Consider the following 18,262-nt stretch of genomic DNA (forward strand, 5'->3'; position numbering starts at 1 on the left):
TTAGTCCTGCCTAGTTTCCGGAACCGTCTGGGAGTCACTAAATGAAGAAGCATCCAATTCCTTCAGGAGGAGGAAAGGATTTTCAAAACTGAAGACGACCTCAAAATTAGCCTCAAGCAAGCCCCTCATTTTCCCTAACAGCCAGAGAGGGCGCGAACAGACAGCTAAGCCTGGCTTTGGAACTTTGTCATCCTGGATTCGAATTTCACAGTGACTCCGTAGAGGAAACAAATGAATAGAACCGTTGCAACACCTCAGGCTCCGCGTCCCCAGCACCAAGAGACGATCTGGGCCAGGTTGATGAAACAGTATCAGTCCAACTGGTCGGACTGCTGGTGACAATCGACAGTTACCTGAGTTTTATTCTTCGCCTACATCCTGGTGTGGCCCGGGGTTTAGGCTGACCTGAGTGCTCAGTGTTACTGCCAGGACGTGGGAAAGTCAGTGTCCCGTAGCTGGAGCTCTCCAGGGGGGGAGCACAACATTGCTCAGAGACCGCACATTCTCTGCGGCTTCAGGACAATGCTTTTTCTGCTCCCTAGTCCTGAGGCCTCTGTCTGCATGCTGACAACCTGCTTGGTATCTGGACGGGAACCTGGAATATTCCCCCAAAGGATCACGACATGCCATCTTCACTCCCGATAAAACTACAGACAATCCGTATCACCAGGGGCTGCAAAGAGCGTTACCTAGGACCGGGGCACAGGCACAGAGAGAGGCATGCCCACACACACCAGCTGGGAAATCAGTAAGTTAGCCACAGAACAGTTAATTCAAGGACAGATAGGTGTCTGAATTTCTTCTAACAGCTAATTGCACAAGATCTGACTCTTCTTTGTCAGCTGACGGATGGATTTCACACCAGCTTGGTCATATAGATTTGATAATGAGATTTTGAAAACAGCACGAGTAATGTTTAGCGTACTTAGTCCCTCTCCTCTCGTTTTGCCTCCCCATCATCACCGCCCTTAGCACAGCACCTTGGCGTTACCATGGATCGTCGCCTTCAGGAAGCCTTCCCGTGGCATCCCTGGTGTCTACTCCAATGCCTGCTGGTGACCATCAGATGATCTTCTCTGCTTTGTTGGAGCAAGTGGGTTTCTATCCTCTGAGCTGGGGCAGGCCACCCTGGGGCTCTAAATACCCTCCACTCGGACACTCCCAGTGCCTGAGGACTTGCTCCTTTGCCAAGGGTTCCTTCCCACTTTGGGTCTATTTTTACTGTGAAAAGGTATTTCCTGTAGACCCCAAGCTTGAGTTCCTTTCGTTTCCTGAATGCTTCCTGCCGATGGCTTTAAAAATGCCCCATAGTCCTCATTTGTCCAGCCTAAAGTGCGCATGGCTTTAGGCTTTTCGTTTTCTTCAGATGGCAGGCTGGGAGACTCGCTCTGCCTCCAGATCTTTCACTCAGTCAGTGCCCCCACCATGAGCGACGCCAGTTTCTCTGAATCTCACTTTTCTTATCTGTCAGATGGGGGATTAATACAACTCACAGGTTCTCAATGCTATTATCCTATTTGTGCTAGAATTTAATGATACATTCCCTTTTTCTCATGTTTGAACTCCAGTTCCAGCACCGTCACAAGAAAGAGCCTTGCAATATTTGGGAAGCTGATGTCAATCGAATATGAAATACTGGGTTTCAGAATGGAGTGCATTGTTACTTTGGAAACACAAAGGAGAACAGGACTATGGCAAGACAATGCCTAATTGGTTCAGGATGATAGGGTACTGACATTGGGGAGTGATTCATTTCACTTCCTCTTGACTCGTGAAGGTCTGAACACGCTGGCTATATTAAGTTACAAGTACCCTCTCTCCTGCCACAGTCAGAGACTGCTCACTTCATGTCTGTCCCATCCTCACTTGGCCTTACTTATCCTTTGAAGTCTCAGTCATGAGCAAAATGGTCAATCTAGAGCTAGACGACCTGTATTTGAACCCCAGCTCCAACACTTACTAGCTACGGGACCCCAGACAAGTTTACTAAGCTTTGTGTCACAGTTTGCTCATCAAGAAAAGTGCCTACGGCAGATGCTTAGGGCTCGCGACGTCCTCATACACATATTCCCTATACTTGATTTACTTATCTTGATAATACTTACTTGATTGATTATACTTATTGGATTGCTATGAATGTTACCTTTTTGAAGCCTGCTTTTCAACTGCATGGTTGCCTTCTAGAATGCTGTCTTCTATTGCTCTACAGACAACGGTATCTTGTATTCAGTAAGGTCCCCTGAAGCGTGGCTGATTGATTGGTCCATTATGTTAGAAAGGGAATAGTAATCTCATTTTTTTTGTCTTAGTTAAAAATCCTGCCCTTACTCCTTCCCCTTCCTCCCAAAAGATCTTCTAACAGTGTGCGGAATTCTCCACTTCCCCAGGGACCTTTAGGAAAGGAGTCCTTGGGAATGACCACTGGGCCTTTATAATTCACTGAGCCCTTGATCTGCAAGAGATTGTATATATAAATTCATCTGCAAGAGAATGTATATAGAAATTGGGAATCAGATATAGAGAAAGGGTTTGTCAAGGTCAGTTGGGGGGATTGGTGGCAAAGTTCAGACAAAAAGCCACATCTCTTGGCTCTCAAAGGAAGGTTCGCTCCATTAGACCACTGTCTGAGAGCAGAAAATGCCTGAAGCCAGCACCTGAGCCAACTGTTGGAATTGGTACCAATTAAGAGTGCATGCCACTTGGAACAAATTACAAATGTTTTCTTTGAAGCCTTAGATTAGAACTTGGATTACTTTTTGTTTTGAATCTGTAAGACTCTCAGGAAATGGTCAAAATCTTGCAACATATTTGAAGAATAATAACTAATGCCTGGTGCAAGGTAGGCACCACGCTATGTACTTTATGTGGATGATCTCTTTTGGTTATCCCAACAGCACTTTGAGGAAGATACCGTTTATCATATCCCCATTTTGCAGAAAATGAAACTGAGGATTAGAATAATGGAATAACTCAACCAGGACTTTACAGATTTTCGGTAGAGAATCCAGAGTTTGACCCCGGAGTGCCACGTCTCATTGGCTGCACGATCTGCTGCTACCTTGATGTTTCGAAGGCAGGGCCATCGTCGTAGGGTACACGATAGCGTGTCTTGCTCTATTTCAGGAATGTGGTTCATGATACAAAGAAAGGGAATGTCTTGAAAATTTGAGTCTATGTAAGCCATGGTTAGAATGAGGGTAAAGCATGATCTGGGCTAAGGATGAACCTTAGAGGGGCACCTGGGTGGCATAGTCACTTTCGGCCAACTGACTCAATTTCCGCTTAGGTCAAAATTCGTTCATGGTCATGAGATCCATCCCCGCACTGGATTCCATGATGACAGCATGGAGCCTGCTTGGGATTCTCTCTCTTCCTCGCTCTCTGCTCCTCTTGCATACTCTCTCTCTCTCTCTCTCTCTCAAAATAATGAAACAAACTTAAAAAAAAAAAGATAGACCTTTGAGACACCCTATGAATGAGTTTAATACAGGGGCACTGCTGAATTTCCATGACCGATGAATGAGTCCTCAGCCCAAAGCAATACAAAGTTAAGGGCCCTTTTCTTAAGACACAGTGGACTTTAAGTGTAACCATGAGAGGAACCATACAAGTAATGAAAACGTTGTTTGAAAAATAGAAGTTTCCTACTTGTTTGATCAAGTTGAGACTTGGCACCTCTTCCGGGGAGGTGGGGCAGGAAGGACGTGCGTTCCACTTTGTTCACGTTGGGGATGTGGGCCCTGCACTCTCTTGAAAGGCATCTTCAGGAATGAAATCAGAGCCATGAGGATCTAAGGGTTCCTCGATCTATCACAAGGGAGCCCGGAAACCAAGTTTGATCACACAAGGAAAAAACCCATTCTAGATTCTTCATCCAGAAAGGTGTGACCAGGGAAGCTACCTTTCAGAGGGGAGGCGCAGGGCTTCCCATGTTGTTTTTGTGCCCGATATAGGCCTGGAAAACCTTTCGGTATGTGTGGGACAGAAGCAATCCTTTTCTCTTAGATTTTCTACTTGGGCTCTGAGTGAGCTAAAGGGTACTGACTAAATACTTGCATCCTTATAAGATGCAAAAAATACTTCTAACTGAAGCCATGACCTAGTTAATTGTCCGAAGTACAACCACACTGTCTTTTTATCCAGTTGTGTATGTGAGATTATGCAATTTTTCAGGAGGAGTGGACTGTATTTGTCACTTTGGTCCAATGCTGACTAATGTCAGTTTCACTCAGTGAAACCTCTCAGAAATGAGCCATTGACTCCTGCCTGAAGATTTCCAGTGATGGGGGAAATCAACCCCTCACTTGAGAGCCTAATTCCATCATTGGACAAATCTAATTGGAAACAAGATCATTTTCTAGCATGTTTGCTAAAGTAAAGAAGAATCTCAACCGGGGCAATCTGCTCGTTTCCCACGAGTGAATGGAGGAATTTAACTTCTATTGTTAAACTCATGTATTATGTAGTGTGACGATGGCTAGAGCACCCTTAATTGATCCTGTGGGTAAAAGACATAATTGCAATAAAAGAGGGAGGGTCTAATTTTCACTAAGTTCATATTTTGAAATAGACAGCCTTCTCTATCTTGGTGTGTAGTGTCTAACCAAATCATCACTGAAAGCAATTCTATGAGTGACAAGTGCGTCCGAAGAACGTCTCACTATCAGACTTCTTCCCAAGTAACCTGACCTTTGAACAAAGATAGATTTCTTCATCTTTAATAAACTCACAAGGAATCAGGCTAGCACATATCTAAATGGACAGCTTAGAATGAGGCCTGGGAGGACACTACCCCAGGCATGACAGAAGACCCTTAGTGACCCAATATCCTTCATGGATTAGGCTACTATGTTCTGGTCTTCCTTGGTAGGGAGGTTGACTAACATGTGAGAATCCCAAGCAGGACTTTACAAAGCTTCCAGCCCAAATCTTCTAGCCCACCCTCTCTCAAACGTCCCATCCTTGGGAGGAGAGACTGGTTCTTTCCTGACTGGCCCAGTTCCCCAAGCCATGATAAGCTCCAGGGAGTGGTAACTACTCCTGTGTTCCCTGCCTAGAAGCCCCTGTTTAGAGGTGCTGGTGATGTCTACATATGAAGAGAATTAAGATTGCTCTAAGAACTTGACCAATGTCCTCTGGGCTGAAATCATCCTAATTCTACCATTCTATACTGCACTTCCATAGATGGAATTGGTACGTCTGACTCTGAAAATATTGGCTTTGTGGGCCGAAAGCTACCTAATTGGTCTGATGAAAAGATACAAGTGAAATGACCCTCGATATCATTTGACCGCCTGGAGGGTGTTAGAAATAGCAGTAATTTTACAGGACAATATCATGAATATAAAGGGAGTCTCACAAAGCTACTGTTTGAATGAGGGATGGATTTTCTTCCTCAGCCTCCTTGAAATCTTTGAAACCTGTTCTTCCCGCCTGAAGGAGGTGGCCTAAATATTCTGACCATTCTGGGCCTCACAAGAGCAGTAAAAAGCCAAGAGTAACCTGATACTGTAACAGAATAGTTATTTTTAAAAAATGACTTCAAAAATAAGGTCATTGAAATGATCGGGACGTATCCGATTCAGAAAAATAAGAGAGAACACCTGAGACCATTTGGTTCACGCTCCATAGTCCTACCTCTCTGCATCTCCAGGGCATTTAGGAGAGCACTTGTCGGAAGGAGCACTGGGTGTCGTACATAAGCGATGAATCATGGGAGTCTGTCCCCCAAAGCAAGAGCACACTGTATACACTGTATGTTAGCCAATGTGACCATAAATCATATTTAAAAAGTAAGAAACGGAGTGGTCCGCCAAATTCTGAGTGTCTCCAAAAAAAAATGCGTTTTGTCACTACCTAATTCCAGAGTCCAACCTCCTAATCTATTAGAAAATTCCTTCATTCGCCTAGCCTCTGCCACAATTCCTCCTTAATGACGCCATTCCAGTCATTGTAACTTCAACAGGAGTGGGTGGGAAGGAGGAAAAAGAAATGTCCAGGTTTGTGATGCGTTTTTCTGCAACTCTTGCAAGCCCCCACTTAACTTTGATCTCTTCATAAAAGATAAAACGGGGAGAACTTCTGAACATAGATAAGAACCAATGGTGCTCAGCCAAAGGCTTATCTAAAGTTTCTCTTGTGTGACAAATGCTTGCTTTCATGTAGCCGCGGACAGCAAAAAAAAGTAGCATTAAATGAACGTATTGAAAGTACGCAGGGCAAAATTCGGTTCGTTCCAAGTACTATCCATGACAGGTATTCCTACTACTGGAAAAGTGGGCGAGCTCTGATCGCTGACTTGCGAGTGGAAAAGGAAGCTCGCCCATAGCTTTGTCTACCAACGCCTTTGGTCTTTGAGGTGGCTCTTCTCTGCTTTTGCCTGCTCTCTCAAGTCATCGGCTCACACGGTTCATTCCTTGACTGCTCACACCCAGCCTTCTTTTCGGATACACAGCGCAGGGGCAATTCCGGGGCTCGACCTTCCTACGTCCACTGCTCTGAGATGGATGGAGCTGTCTCACGTGCCTGCTTATTGGCTTCTTCCATTTTCACACGTGTGTGGGCAGCGCGAATGATGGGGGTGCCCTTGTTTTATCTGGGTGCTTCCAGGAACACGTGGTGGATCGTGTGTGCGTGCGTGTGTGCGTGTGTGTGTGCATATATGCATGTGTACATATCTGTGCATGGGTGTGTGTGCGTGCCTGTCTGTGCATGTGTGTGTACGTGCATTCATGTGTATGTGTTTGTGCATGTACACGGGTGTGCGTACCTGTTTGTGCATGCATGCATGAGTGCCTTGTGTGTACATGTATGTGCACACATGTAGCCACGTGTGCGTTTGTACATGCCTGTGCATGGGTTGCCCATGTATGCGCGTGTACACGCCTGTGCATGTGTATGGGTGTGTATATGCATGCAAGTGTACGTGTCTGTGCTTGTGCATGGATATGTATGCATGTACACCTGTGTATGTGCATGGGGGTGTGTGCACAGGTATGCATGTGTACACGTCTATGCATGTGCCTGTGTGTGCATGTATTCGTGTGCATGTACATGCATGAATGTGCACATATATGTGCACATCCGAGCATGTACATATATGTATGTGTATATTGTCTGTGCATGGGTGTGTATGTAGCGGAGGCAAACAGAGAATGAGAGAAATGATCATGGTTTAATTTAGATTGTTTTGTTTCTGCCTCCAAGGTATTTGCCGCATGCACGGCTATGTGTTTGTGCATGTGCATGGGTATGTGTGTACCTGTTTGTGCATGCGTGTGTACATGTATGCATGTGTGCATGCAAATAATCCCTCCCATGCACCCCGCCAGCCCCATCCTCAACACGTTCCAAACTATATGAAAAGAAGCACCCTGAAAGCAATAAGATCTTGTGCAGTGTGGTAGAAAAAGTCCGAGTTTTGGAAAAAGCTAGATTTGAATCCCCGTTCTGCTGTCCTCTACATGTTTGAGCCCTGAGAAAGTTACCCCAAATCTCTGAGCCTCCCTCCTCTATCAAACAGCGAAACGAACCCCTACATGAAAGGACTGTTGGAAAAATCAAGTGAGGTCACAAATATAAGACGCTTACGGTGGGGCCTGATAAGAAAGTGATCAGCAAATGCCAGCTTCCTCGCAACACTACCGTGCCCATCTCTAGGATGGGAAGCTCAGAGACTTGCCCGGGGTCACGAGCCGAAGTGTCGGCTGGAAGGCAGTGGAGGCCGTGTCTTTCTGTCTCGGTCTGTGTCTGAAGCAGGCAGCACACAGCACATGCTCTGAGCTGAGCCTGACGGGCTTCCCAGGGAGTCACAAGCATGGACGGAAGGACAGTCCTTGCAACGGCAGAAAGAGACCCATGTGTGAAACATACAGTCCTTCACTGGTTTGGTTTTGGGGGGAAGAAAGGCATGGCCTTTGGGACACCAAATGCTCTTAAAGAGCTGATCTTTCTCATCTTACTCGGAAGACGGTTGTAATAGAGAATTTGGAGTAATCAAATCATTTAGAGAAAAGACACCTGAATCACCCTTACCTAGTTAAATACATCCCAGGGGGCCAAGGGGGCCACGCGTGTGCTCCAGTGACTGAGAGGCAATGCGGGGCTCCCTCAACGGGCTGTCTGTGTGCACTCAGTTTGTGTGCACCTTTATGTACCTTTGTGATTACGAATTTATGAAGGCTGTGCCCCTGGTACACAAGGCACAGTGAGATGGTCACCTCCCACCATTTTTAATGAGCTAGTTTCTTTAAGGAAGCTCTAAAAGTGTGAGATTTATTTATTTATTTTTGCCTCATCCTGGTTTGGATCGGCAAAGGATTAATCAGAAAGGAAGGGAACAGAATAACTATTGCATTTATTCCACCATCTATTCTCTGAGTCTTATGTCATCTTATATTCACAACAACCCAATGAGGGGCAGATATTATGACCGTCATCATCTCAGTGAGATCACCTTGTCCTGTGTCACCCAGTCAGTAACTGGTAGGAAGTGGGTTCAAGCATGTCTATCCGGTAATCAAGAGTAAGTTCTTCCTCTGGCGTTTAACAAAGACCAGACACTTGTGAGATAAAATGTAGCTTACAAAAGTCCACCCGAGAGATGGAAAGTTCTCAACTTGTCAGCATCCACTAATGACCAGGAAATTCATCAACCCTCCTTTACACCTGCTTCTATTTCCAAAGTGGGATTTGAACCCGGGTCTGCTTGACTCCAGAGTCTGAGCTCCTAGAACACTGTGAGCTCTACAGAGACATTCCCTCTAGGCCTGCCTGAGGCCACACTGGCATCCAGTGTGGATCTAGGACCTTCTGATATGCCTTGATCTCTGAGGGTGTAAGGCAAGGGACAACCCCAAGTCCTAACATATGGCCAAGGACAGAGAAAGGTGGCCACCAACCTGGGACAAAGGAATCCTGGGAGAGTGTTTCCCTAAATGTAACTCCCCCTGAAAAATCAGAATCTTGGGGACAGAGTAATGGGTGGGTATTTGTATTTTCAAAAGAACCCCAGATGATCTTCTAGATGGAAAAATATCAGCCTAGGACAAGGAGACTTTTTATCACTTGAAAGTTTCACAATCACATAAGGAGGTCTTTTCTCAAAGAAAAAGGTTTTGGAATTTAGCAAAAAGATGCCAGCATTGAAGAAAAGAAGGAAATTTAGTCATTGTTGATATGGTTTGATTTTAATACTTAGACTCCCAAAACGCCCACACCAAAAGCATAACTTCTCATAAACAAATTTTGAACTATATATTAAACATAGCCTAACCTTTATTTGAGACGAGGAAGTTGACTCATTCTGAGGTGGTGATATTGTTTTTGAACACTAAGCTTAATGAAGTCACTCCAGGTAAGTGTCCTTATGCTACTGAGCTCTTCAGGCACTAAAAATATTAGGCCAGTTTATTTGGCCTGGCAACATCCATACGTAATTGTAATTAATTGCCTTCTCCATCCTAAGCTTCATAAATAGTAAATAAAGAGCCTTGTCCTAGAAGAGAAATGAGGACCAGAGGCTGATAAATATCACCTTCTCGTAAATGTTCTGGGGTTCATTATATAAAGAACACTCACAAATCAGTAAGACCGAGGTGAGCACCACAATGAAAAATGACAAGGCGAATGTGCAAGTCACAAAAGAAGAAACAGACAAAAACCATAAAAACACACACAGACACAATTTCAACCTCAAGAACGACTAAAACATTAAAAGTGACGGGAGGTGCTATTTCTTATCAAGGTGGCAGTTTAAAAGTAGAGACACAATTTTGAGAGCGATTTCGGAACGTACATCAAGTATTTTTAAATGCAGATCCCCTAGCAGCCATGTTTGGGATTCTATCCCAAGGAATGAATTAAGCATGGGTGTATGATTTAACTAAGGCAGTGGTCACTGCAATGCGGTTTATAATTTATAATAGTGAAAAACTGAGAGAAGAAGAGCCAAAGATGCTTAAAACAGGCAAGGAAGTAACGTGCAGTTACAAACATTCGTACAAGAATTCGTAACTGCACACTTAATAGTATGGGGAACAGCTCAAGCAAAGAACACCTAACAGCACGTCACCCATTGTTATTTACAAAACAATCCCATTGTGAAAGAAAATGGCGCGTGGATGAGTACAGAGGATCACGGTCATGGAAGCGTAGCATGACTGTGCCCAAGTCTTTACAGCGGTTATCCTGGACCGTAAGATCACATGAGATGCCATTTTCTTCTTTGTCTTCTATGCTTGGCACACACTTTTCTTAGTGAAAATACATTCATTGTTTTTTTTATAAGAAAAAGGATCATATATAAGAAAAGAAAAAATCCACTATGGTCAGTAGTATTGGACAAACGTGTTGTGTTTCTACACCCCTTTACCATAATTCTTGTTTCTGTTTGCCCCTGAGATCTGTCAGCTGTCTCAGGAAACAGTGAGCTTGAGACTAAAGAAGGGCAGAGGATTCGTCTGTGAAATTTGGGAAGACCTTTGATGCCTGGTCTGTGCCTCCCAGCCTCACCCAGAAGTCTGCTCAGAAAGTCTTCGTGGGGATTCTGGGAACTAGAGACGCTAAGAACCACTGATTCTAACCGGGCTGGGGCCCAAGCCCTGGCTCACGTTTTTTGTCCTCCACGTTGGTAAGTTTTGAAAGTGAAGAGAGGTGCTCCCAATAATCACACTGAGAAAATAAATGTCTCAGGCAAACCAGGACATATGGTCACCATGGTCAGAGGGAATTCAGAGGCTCATCGCATCGATTGCTGAAAGGTACCAGGGGCTGTCCAACTCTCTCTTCACAGATGAGGAAACTGAGGGCCAGAGAGAAGGAAAAATGGGTTGCCCAATCTCGGCGAAGCCACATGAGTCATGAGCATGCTTTTTTCAAGCTTAACACAAAAGACTCCTCTGTGTGTGTGTGTGTGTGTGTGTGTGTGTGTGTGTGTGTTTGTACCACCATGAAATGACATGGTAGGGAGTGATCAGAACTTCACAGTCTTCTCTCCTGAAGCTTCGCTGCAAAGAGTCACATCAACACTGACTCATGTCTTTTGGCTCTTACGGTTCTAAAAAATATCCCGAGGCCAACTACAGGAGTCAAGACAGTCTTCTCTAAACTTCTCCTGAATCTGCATCTTCGTTCATTCAGCAGACATTTATGCAACACCACGCGGTATGTAAAAGCCCCAGCTCACAGAACCCTGTTGGTGGATGGGGCCAATTTTTATAAGCGAATGAGACCGGGAAATGTGTGAATGACATTTCAAGGGAGATTTTATGTTCTCTAGTTCACTATAAAGGCGGGGAGGGGATGGCGTTCCCTTGTTCGCAGGTCTTCTTATTGTTCGAATAGAATGAAGCCTTTCCTTCCCCACAAAAGTTCCGATGGTAAAATCGTTGTTTCCGTTTCCTGTCTTCCTTTTGGAAAACATGCCTTTATGGCTCAAACTTGCTCCTAAGAAGCAAGGTAGGGCAGTGGGAGGAAAGAAGTCTTTGGGGTCACAAAGACTGTATATATTTCAACAATCCTAAGATGTGCTATTTTTTCCCCCACCTTTTAACAGCTCTGGAACCAGAAGGCAACTTATTCTCAACGGAGTTCTTCCAGAGAGGTCTTTGACTGCTTCTGCTGATCAGCAGGGGGCAATATCAACCCGGGACTTCTGTACATTCAATTCTCTGCCTGAGGCTTCTTAAAGGCCACATTCATTGCGTGAAATCAGGTGGCAAAGCTATGTAGATTTCATTTTGGAGTTTAACCTCTTGGAGAGCTCCTTTTTTGCCTCGCCAATATCAGGAGATAAACCTGTGGGTTTCCTTACTCTCCTTATCTGCCGGGTGGGATTTTTTTGGTCCATCTTTACCTCGAGGGTAAGCCCAGCTTATTGGGAGGAGTTCAAGTTTTAGACTCCGCCTACTGGGTGATTTTTCCTTCTTGATGACGCATAGAAAATGGGGCATCTCATAGTTGATGGTACCTTCGAGTCAATAAAACGTGGCAGCCAGATTTTGAGATCTAGGACCTCTCCTTGACCTCTAGGAGGCTCAGTTTTCTCTTTTGTAAGCAGGACAGTAATGTTTCTCTGAGGATGCAATAAACTGATATACATAAACACCAAGCACACGGTAGAGGCACATTGATGCTGGTCTCCAATTTTGGAATCTTGTGGACTTGAAGGCACTGTGTCAATTTTGCTAAGGTTCTAGGACTCTTTCCTACTTACTCTCTCTCCCGAACCCCTGCTCCCTGCCTTCCACTCCATCCACAGTTCAAAGAGGAGAGAATGGAAGTTAGCACAGCATTGTTGTCTTTATATGAGGAACTGGGAGAGAACGAGCCCCGGGACTCCCAGGATAGACAGTGCGGTGCATAGACCAGGCACCGGCTGGGGGGCTCAGCCGGTGCCCTCCGGGGGCACTGGAGGGCTCAGATAGAAGCCCCTCTACGGACAGGTGGCGTCTGGGCAGGCTACCTAATCATTTCCCCGTGTCTCCATTTCATCAAGCATAAAATGAGGCTCATAATAGCACTTACGTCACATTGTCATTGTCAGTGCATTCATTCTAAAAGCTTAGAATAGTGCCTGGTATTTGGTAAATACCAATACCATCGATGGGATCAATAAAATCAATGATTCCTACTTGTTATATATCCTCTGCTCGACAGTGATGCAGCCCCTGGAGAGAGAGTCTCAAAGCAAGAGTCAAAGAGGAGTGTCTCTGTGACAGAAGGGGAGCGAACCTTCCCCGACGCGCCCTACTGTCCTCACTGCGGGGAACCAACACATGCGACATGCAGAGCCCGCACTGGAAGGTGCAAGGCTGGACAGTCAGTGGGCAAATCCCCCGTGTCTGTTCAGGGAACTACCCTTTGCTTTTCCTAGAAGAGCTTCTCCTGGACCCAGAAATCAACCACAGACACATTGTACTCTCCCCAGCCCCCCACCCCCCCCCCACCCCCAGGTCCATTCCTGCTCCAATACCGGGTCCCTGCAGAGAAGATAGAGACACCACTGAATACAATGCATTAAAAATGATCTATCGTCTGTAGGAGTCAGGTCATTAGCGACGCAAGTACATCTTTAGCAAGAACGAACAAAAGGGTTTTGTATAGCTCTGGACATAGGTATTTTACCCAGGCTAATTGAGAAGATTCTTTGCTAGACTACCTCGTTTTCCTTCAATATAGCAACCGAGAAAGAAAATGCATTTAATTTGGACCTTAAGCCCTTAATTATATTACAAATAAGAAATGTCTACCTGCTACTCGGAGGGGGGAGGCGTTGAGTGAGGCAAAATGGTTCTTCTCTATCTGTTTTGTTAGTACACAGACTCAATGCATTTCAAATTATGAACCAGAGGTGAAGACATTAATTTTGGAGTTTGCAACCTTTCAGGTAGTTATCAAAGACACTCATTGGGAACGGTACATGCGCACAGAAGTGTGAATTCTCCAAATCGAGGAGAGCAGAGCGTCTGAGGGAGCTGAGCAAAGTAACAACAAACTGCTCGCTGAAGCTTTGCAGAATATCGGATCAAACTCCTGAAATTTGCTTGCAAATTCCCTGCTGTTTTTGCCTGAAGCTCCTGCAGAGGCCAAGCGCCTCCTGTGCTCAGTCAAGGAAGGTCTGTCAGCTTCCATCAGCACAGAGGAGCAGCCCAGTTAAACAGGGGCAGTGCCTGCCTCCTCACCGTCTTTTATAGATTAGAGCGAGAGCAGGAGAGAGGCATGGGAAACCGTCATCTTCAATAGGGCGATGGCTGCCATTTTTGAACACTTGACTTAATCGAGGCATTGCCTGGAGCCTCTCATAATAGCCTATTACGAGGGAGGTACATCCATTATGCTCACCACCCATTGAGGAACTCAGGCTTAGAAGGGCACAAGGCAAGAGAGTGACAGAGGTAGAATCTGCACCCACCACCCACCTTCTTTCCCCTGTGCCTACATCAGGAGCGCTCCGAGCCAGCAGACAACTGGGAAAATGGGAGAAGAGGGGTCTGTAATCTAAGAAAGGTGGTCTTTGTCACCAATGCTGGTGTCAAGTCATTGGGTGTCCTCATACCTTACGTGACAGAGAGCTACAACTGACACGAATTCTCCTAAAAGCAAAAGCACGTGCGTGTTACTGTCACTTACTGGTTAAAAATCTCACAGTGGAGGGAACTCCTTTGTTCTTTTCATGACCTTCCCCTTAGAGAACAAAGCTGGGGCCCCCTGTATCTAACCAGCCTCTCCGTTCATGGCCTTCAGTCTACTCATGATTTGCAAAGAGAAAGGGAAAAGACAGCACCAAACCAGACTAAACAAACAAACAACAAAGACACCGACCAACACCGCAGCCCCCGGGCTCTCTCTCCGGTCCCGTCAACATTTACGACAATTTACTTCGGAAAAAAAGAGCCACTGTGGAGACCCAGCTCTACCTTGTGCTCCAGGCTGGAGTCTTTAAACATCAGTGAGAATGGCTTGATATGCTCTCTTCTCAATTTATCGCCACTCCGCAAGTCGATGGTATGTTCTATTCTCTTGTTAATTTCCTCAGGCCCAGACTGGACATGCAAAGCTTGTGCAAGATGGTTTGGAAGTAGATTTATTGAATTTCTTGTTAGGGCAGCCAGAGTCTAGGGGGAAAGCACATGCAAACACAATAAACCTGCTAGTCCCCGTTGGATTAAGAAGAAATGCAATGTTTTTAGATCAGGTTGCATTGCAAACACAGTAACAGCGCTCCATGCAGCTGTATTCGGTGAAACCTACAGAGGTTCATCAGTTAGCATTTGCTTCAGAGAAACACAACCCGGCGAAATATCACATCAAAAGGGACACTTGCCTTTCCTCTGGGTCGGTGCACTGCCTTCCTTTGGTTCAGGTATTTAAAGAGGTGTTGGCTTGGAGGTGTTAAATCAAGAGCCTTTCTTTAACCAGGCACATCCCTGGTATGAGAGAAAGAGCACCGACAGGAATCACAGAAAGTGAAATAGCTGAAAAGCCCACGGAAAGGCTCATCTCCCACCGAGCAGCGTCCACACTTTCATGTGGTCTTTCCTTTCATGGTGGTGGAGAGACTGGGAGACCCAGGGCTTGCATTTTTGTTTTTGTTTTTGGTATTCTTTGTGGCCAGACAGCCAAACGTGCCGGGATGGGCTCCTTAAACTCGATGAAGGTTGTTCGATTTTTACACTTGGCAGGTACATTCCCCCCGCCCCCCGCCATAGCCCATTATATATCTATGTCTTCATACGGGTGTATGGGCTTAATTCCCTTTAGGCAAAAAAATGCAAGCAGCTGGAACCTCTCACCATTTCCCTGGGATAAACAGCATGAGGTAGGGAAAGGCGCGACCATCCTGGTTGGTCACTGGGTGCGGCTACATGGAGGCAGGAACAGCATTGGCTTCTGAAGATCCACCGGGTGCGGCAGGGGGGGCCTCTGTCTCCCGGTGTTTCAGGGCAGGTGACGAGACCCACCGGCTGGATCGAGCCGAATGCGATGCCTGTTCGCAGCTCCAATTTAAGACAACTACTTTGACAAAGAAGTGGGAGTTTGAGCTGAGGGGGTGCCCAGCTCTTCCTCCAGGAGATTTCCCCCAGGAGAGGTACAGGATGCGGTGCGTTTGTAGAGCCAGGAAGTGAAAACTCCCTGCCTCTGTAGACACTCACCGCATCGGCTTTTCTCTGCCAGCCTCCCAGCTTGGCCCCCGGGGCCAGACTGGGATCGGATGATGGAGCCAGCGGATGGCAGCCTGTGGGTACCGACAGAGCACCCAGAGCCCTCTTGCCCGAACCCTTCAGGTATCCCCGAGCCTCACAGATGTGTGCTCAAGAGCCATCAGCTCATCTACAGCTGGGCCAGATCCTCTGACTCTAGAGCCAGAGTCAGGAGCTTTGAGCTCACGGAGAACTTCTAGCCCATTCCATAAGGAATCTTCCTGTGGTCCTGTTAGACTCTGCATTTTAACCTTCGCGGAGGTAGTCAATGTACCCTACATTCAAGGTCTCTAAAGAATTCCGTAGTAGGCCTTCATCACCGGTAGAATGTACTGAAACCCCTTCTCCAGCCCCAGGCTGAAGGGTGGGGGAGTATGTGCCAACATAAGTAAGTAAAGTAGATGGTCTCAGGGCACCGAAGCAGTTGATTTCAGCTCTGAATACCAAATGCTCTCAGGGCACTGAAGCAGTTAATTTCAGCTCTGAATACCAAGGAGGCTACCGCAGAGAAAAAGATAGCCGTTAGGGGGAGGTATGGCAGGATGAGAGGGGAGGAGGAGGGCTGGAGCGGAGAGAAGGAAGCAGGGACCAATGTTCCAGAAAATTGAACAGCAGGATCCATGCAGCGCCAGAGGGCTGGAGCCCCTGGGATTAAATACTGTTACAACAGCATCTCAGAAGGCAAAGGAGACTGTACTGTCGGCCACACTGAGCGCCCCCCGGTTCGTTTCTCGGGCACAAACTCTTTCCACAGTTTGGAAAATGACGGAATTTAGGTCTTTCTCTTGGCGGGGGGCGGGGGTGGGGGTGGGGGGATGATGCTCAAACTGCCCTTGTCCGGGCATACACTTTGACCCATACACTTGGCTTAGAGATGCCAAGATGCTCGCCCGGCAGGTGCTTGCGGCCGGGACCTAACAGCCGGACGTGACACCGGCTAAATATCCACTCGATACATTTACAGCTAGGTATTTGTTTCTCCCCCTGCCATTTTAATTTTCTCACAGTTTTCCTTCTTTGAACTAAACTGATCCTACCCTACCAGTTCCTTATGCCTTCAATGGCTCTTGACCCTCTGGATTTCACAGAGGAGTTTCCAAAAATATTTTGGGGACTGATTTCTATAATTAACAGCAGCAGCCACAATTGCCATGAGGACAGTTGATGTGAGCACCGCTTTGAAAACATAAAGGGTGTTTCCCCTGATAAGAATGATGCGCTCTTGAAACAAAGGAGAGTCCTTTACATCGCATGCGTTTATTTGAAGGGGTAACTCCCCGCTTTGCCCTCATTTTTCTTAGGTTGATGGGAACTGGCGAAAATGTCAGGAGAGACTGACTCTGGTGTGTAAAGCAGACGTTCAAAAAATCAGCAATGCATGTTGCTTCCTGGCTGCCTGCACCATTGGCCACTTCTCTAAGGCACAGACGAGTGAAATCATCTTTCAGAGATTCCTAACCCCCTCCCCCCCCCCCCCATTCTATTGGCTGTGTGGCTCCTTCAAATAAAAGAGAAGTCTGGAAGCACCTCTCTTTTTTCCCCCCTCATTGCTATCAGGTTATAGTTAACAGTTAGGAAGGAGCCCTTGTATCAACAGGTCATTGGCAAAGTATTGAGAATTCCTTTCTTGTCTTTTCTTGTCCGGGCAGTTCTTTTTATCCTGTGCAATTACAGCCCTTGGGTTTTATTGCAGGAGTCAATGTTCAGGGGGTCCTTTTCTGATCATTTGCTTTGTCAATGACATACGACCATTACACCTGCTGTTTGACCAGCAATCCCTCTGTACCCAACACCGTCAGGTTGTACACGCTCAAGGGGAGACCAGCATCAACTCAAGAAGTCAAGCAACTTGCAATGAGGGAGGGAAACTGCTTTCACTTACCCCCCGCCTTCCATCACCACAAAGCATGGGTGGCTTTGGGGACGACTATGGTATGAGATTAGCTGTGGTACCCTTCCTCCTCCATTAGGGACAACCACTAAGATTTGACCCAGTGCTCACTTTCAGTGGGCTAAGGCTGCCAACACCAAGAATCCATATGCTGATACCCCCAAAGGGATTCATTTGTAAGGAGGATTGGAGAAATGTATAACAGGTCTCATTTGCAGATTTAGAGTCATAATGGAATCCGTTGTTTTTAACAGACTATGGCTTTCTCTCTTTCCGAGATGGGCGGGAGCAACGAGAGCCAGACTAAGATCATGTTAAAAAGGAGTGTCAGTTGTCAAATAGGACTCCAATTTAAAGTGATCTCTAAAATGTCAAGATTGTTCTTTTACGTAAATAACTGAAGCAGTTGGCTAGGAACAGGAAAAACAAAGGGATGAAATGAGAGGAAATGGGAAATGCCCTGAGAATATTAGAATATTGTTATATATGTAATCTCTGTATTATATAGATATGTGTACTCAATTGTTTGTGTATGTATATATATACCATATTACGTTACATTATTAATATGTTATATTATATATACATACGCACAAACACAATTGAGTACATGTATCTGAATATACGTTTCAGTGTATAACTGAAATACTTGTTATGCTTATATACAACA

General features: G+C 45.8%; 1 protein-coding gene across 3 annotated transcripts in view; it reads right to left on the reverse strand.

The window, feature by feature from the left end:
• ADCY8 (adenylate cyclase 8) overlaps window positions 1–18,262 on the reverse strand; it is a 221,143-nt gene that overhangs the window by 70,694 nt on the left and 132,187 nt on the right. For 2 of the 3 annotated variants that reach the window (XM_053896101.1, XM_053896100.1), the window contains exon 8: window positions 14,418–14,615. The exons of the other annotated variant lie outside the window; for it this stretch is intronic. In XM_053896101.1, the coding sequence (XP_053752076.1) occupies window positions 14,418–14,615 (198 nt within the window). The remainder of the gene's footprint in view (window positions 1–14,417; window positions 14,616–18,262) is intronic. 3 annotated transcript variants of the gene reach the window in all.

Source organism: Panthera pardus, unplaced genomic scaffold (assembly GCF_024362965.1).
Source record: "Panthera pardus isolate Hobbes unplaced genomic scaffold, ASM2436296v1 HiC_scaffold_7, whole genome shotgun sequence".
NCBI classification, from domain to species: domain Eukaryota; kingdom Metazoa; phylum Chordata; class Mammalia; order Carnivora; family Felidae; genus Panthera; species Panthera pardus.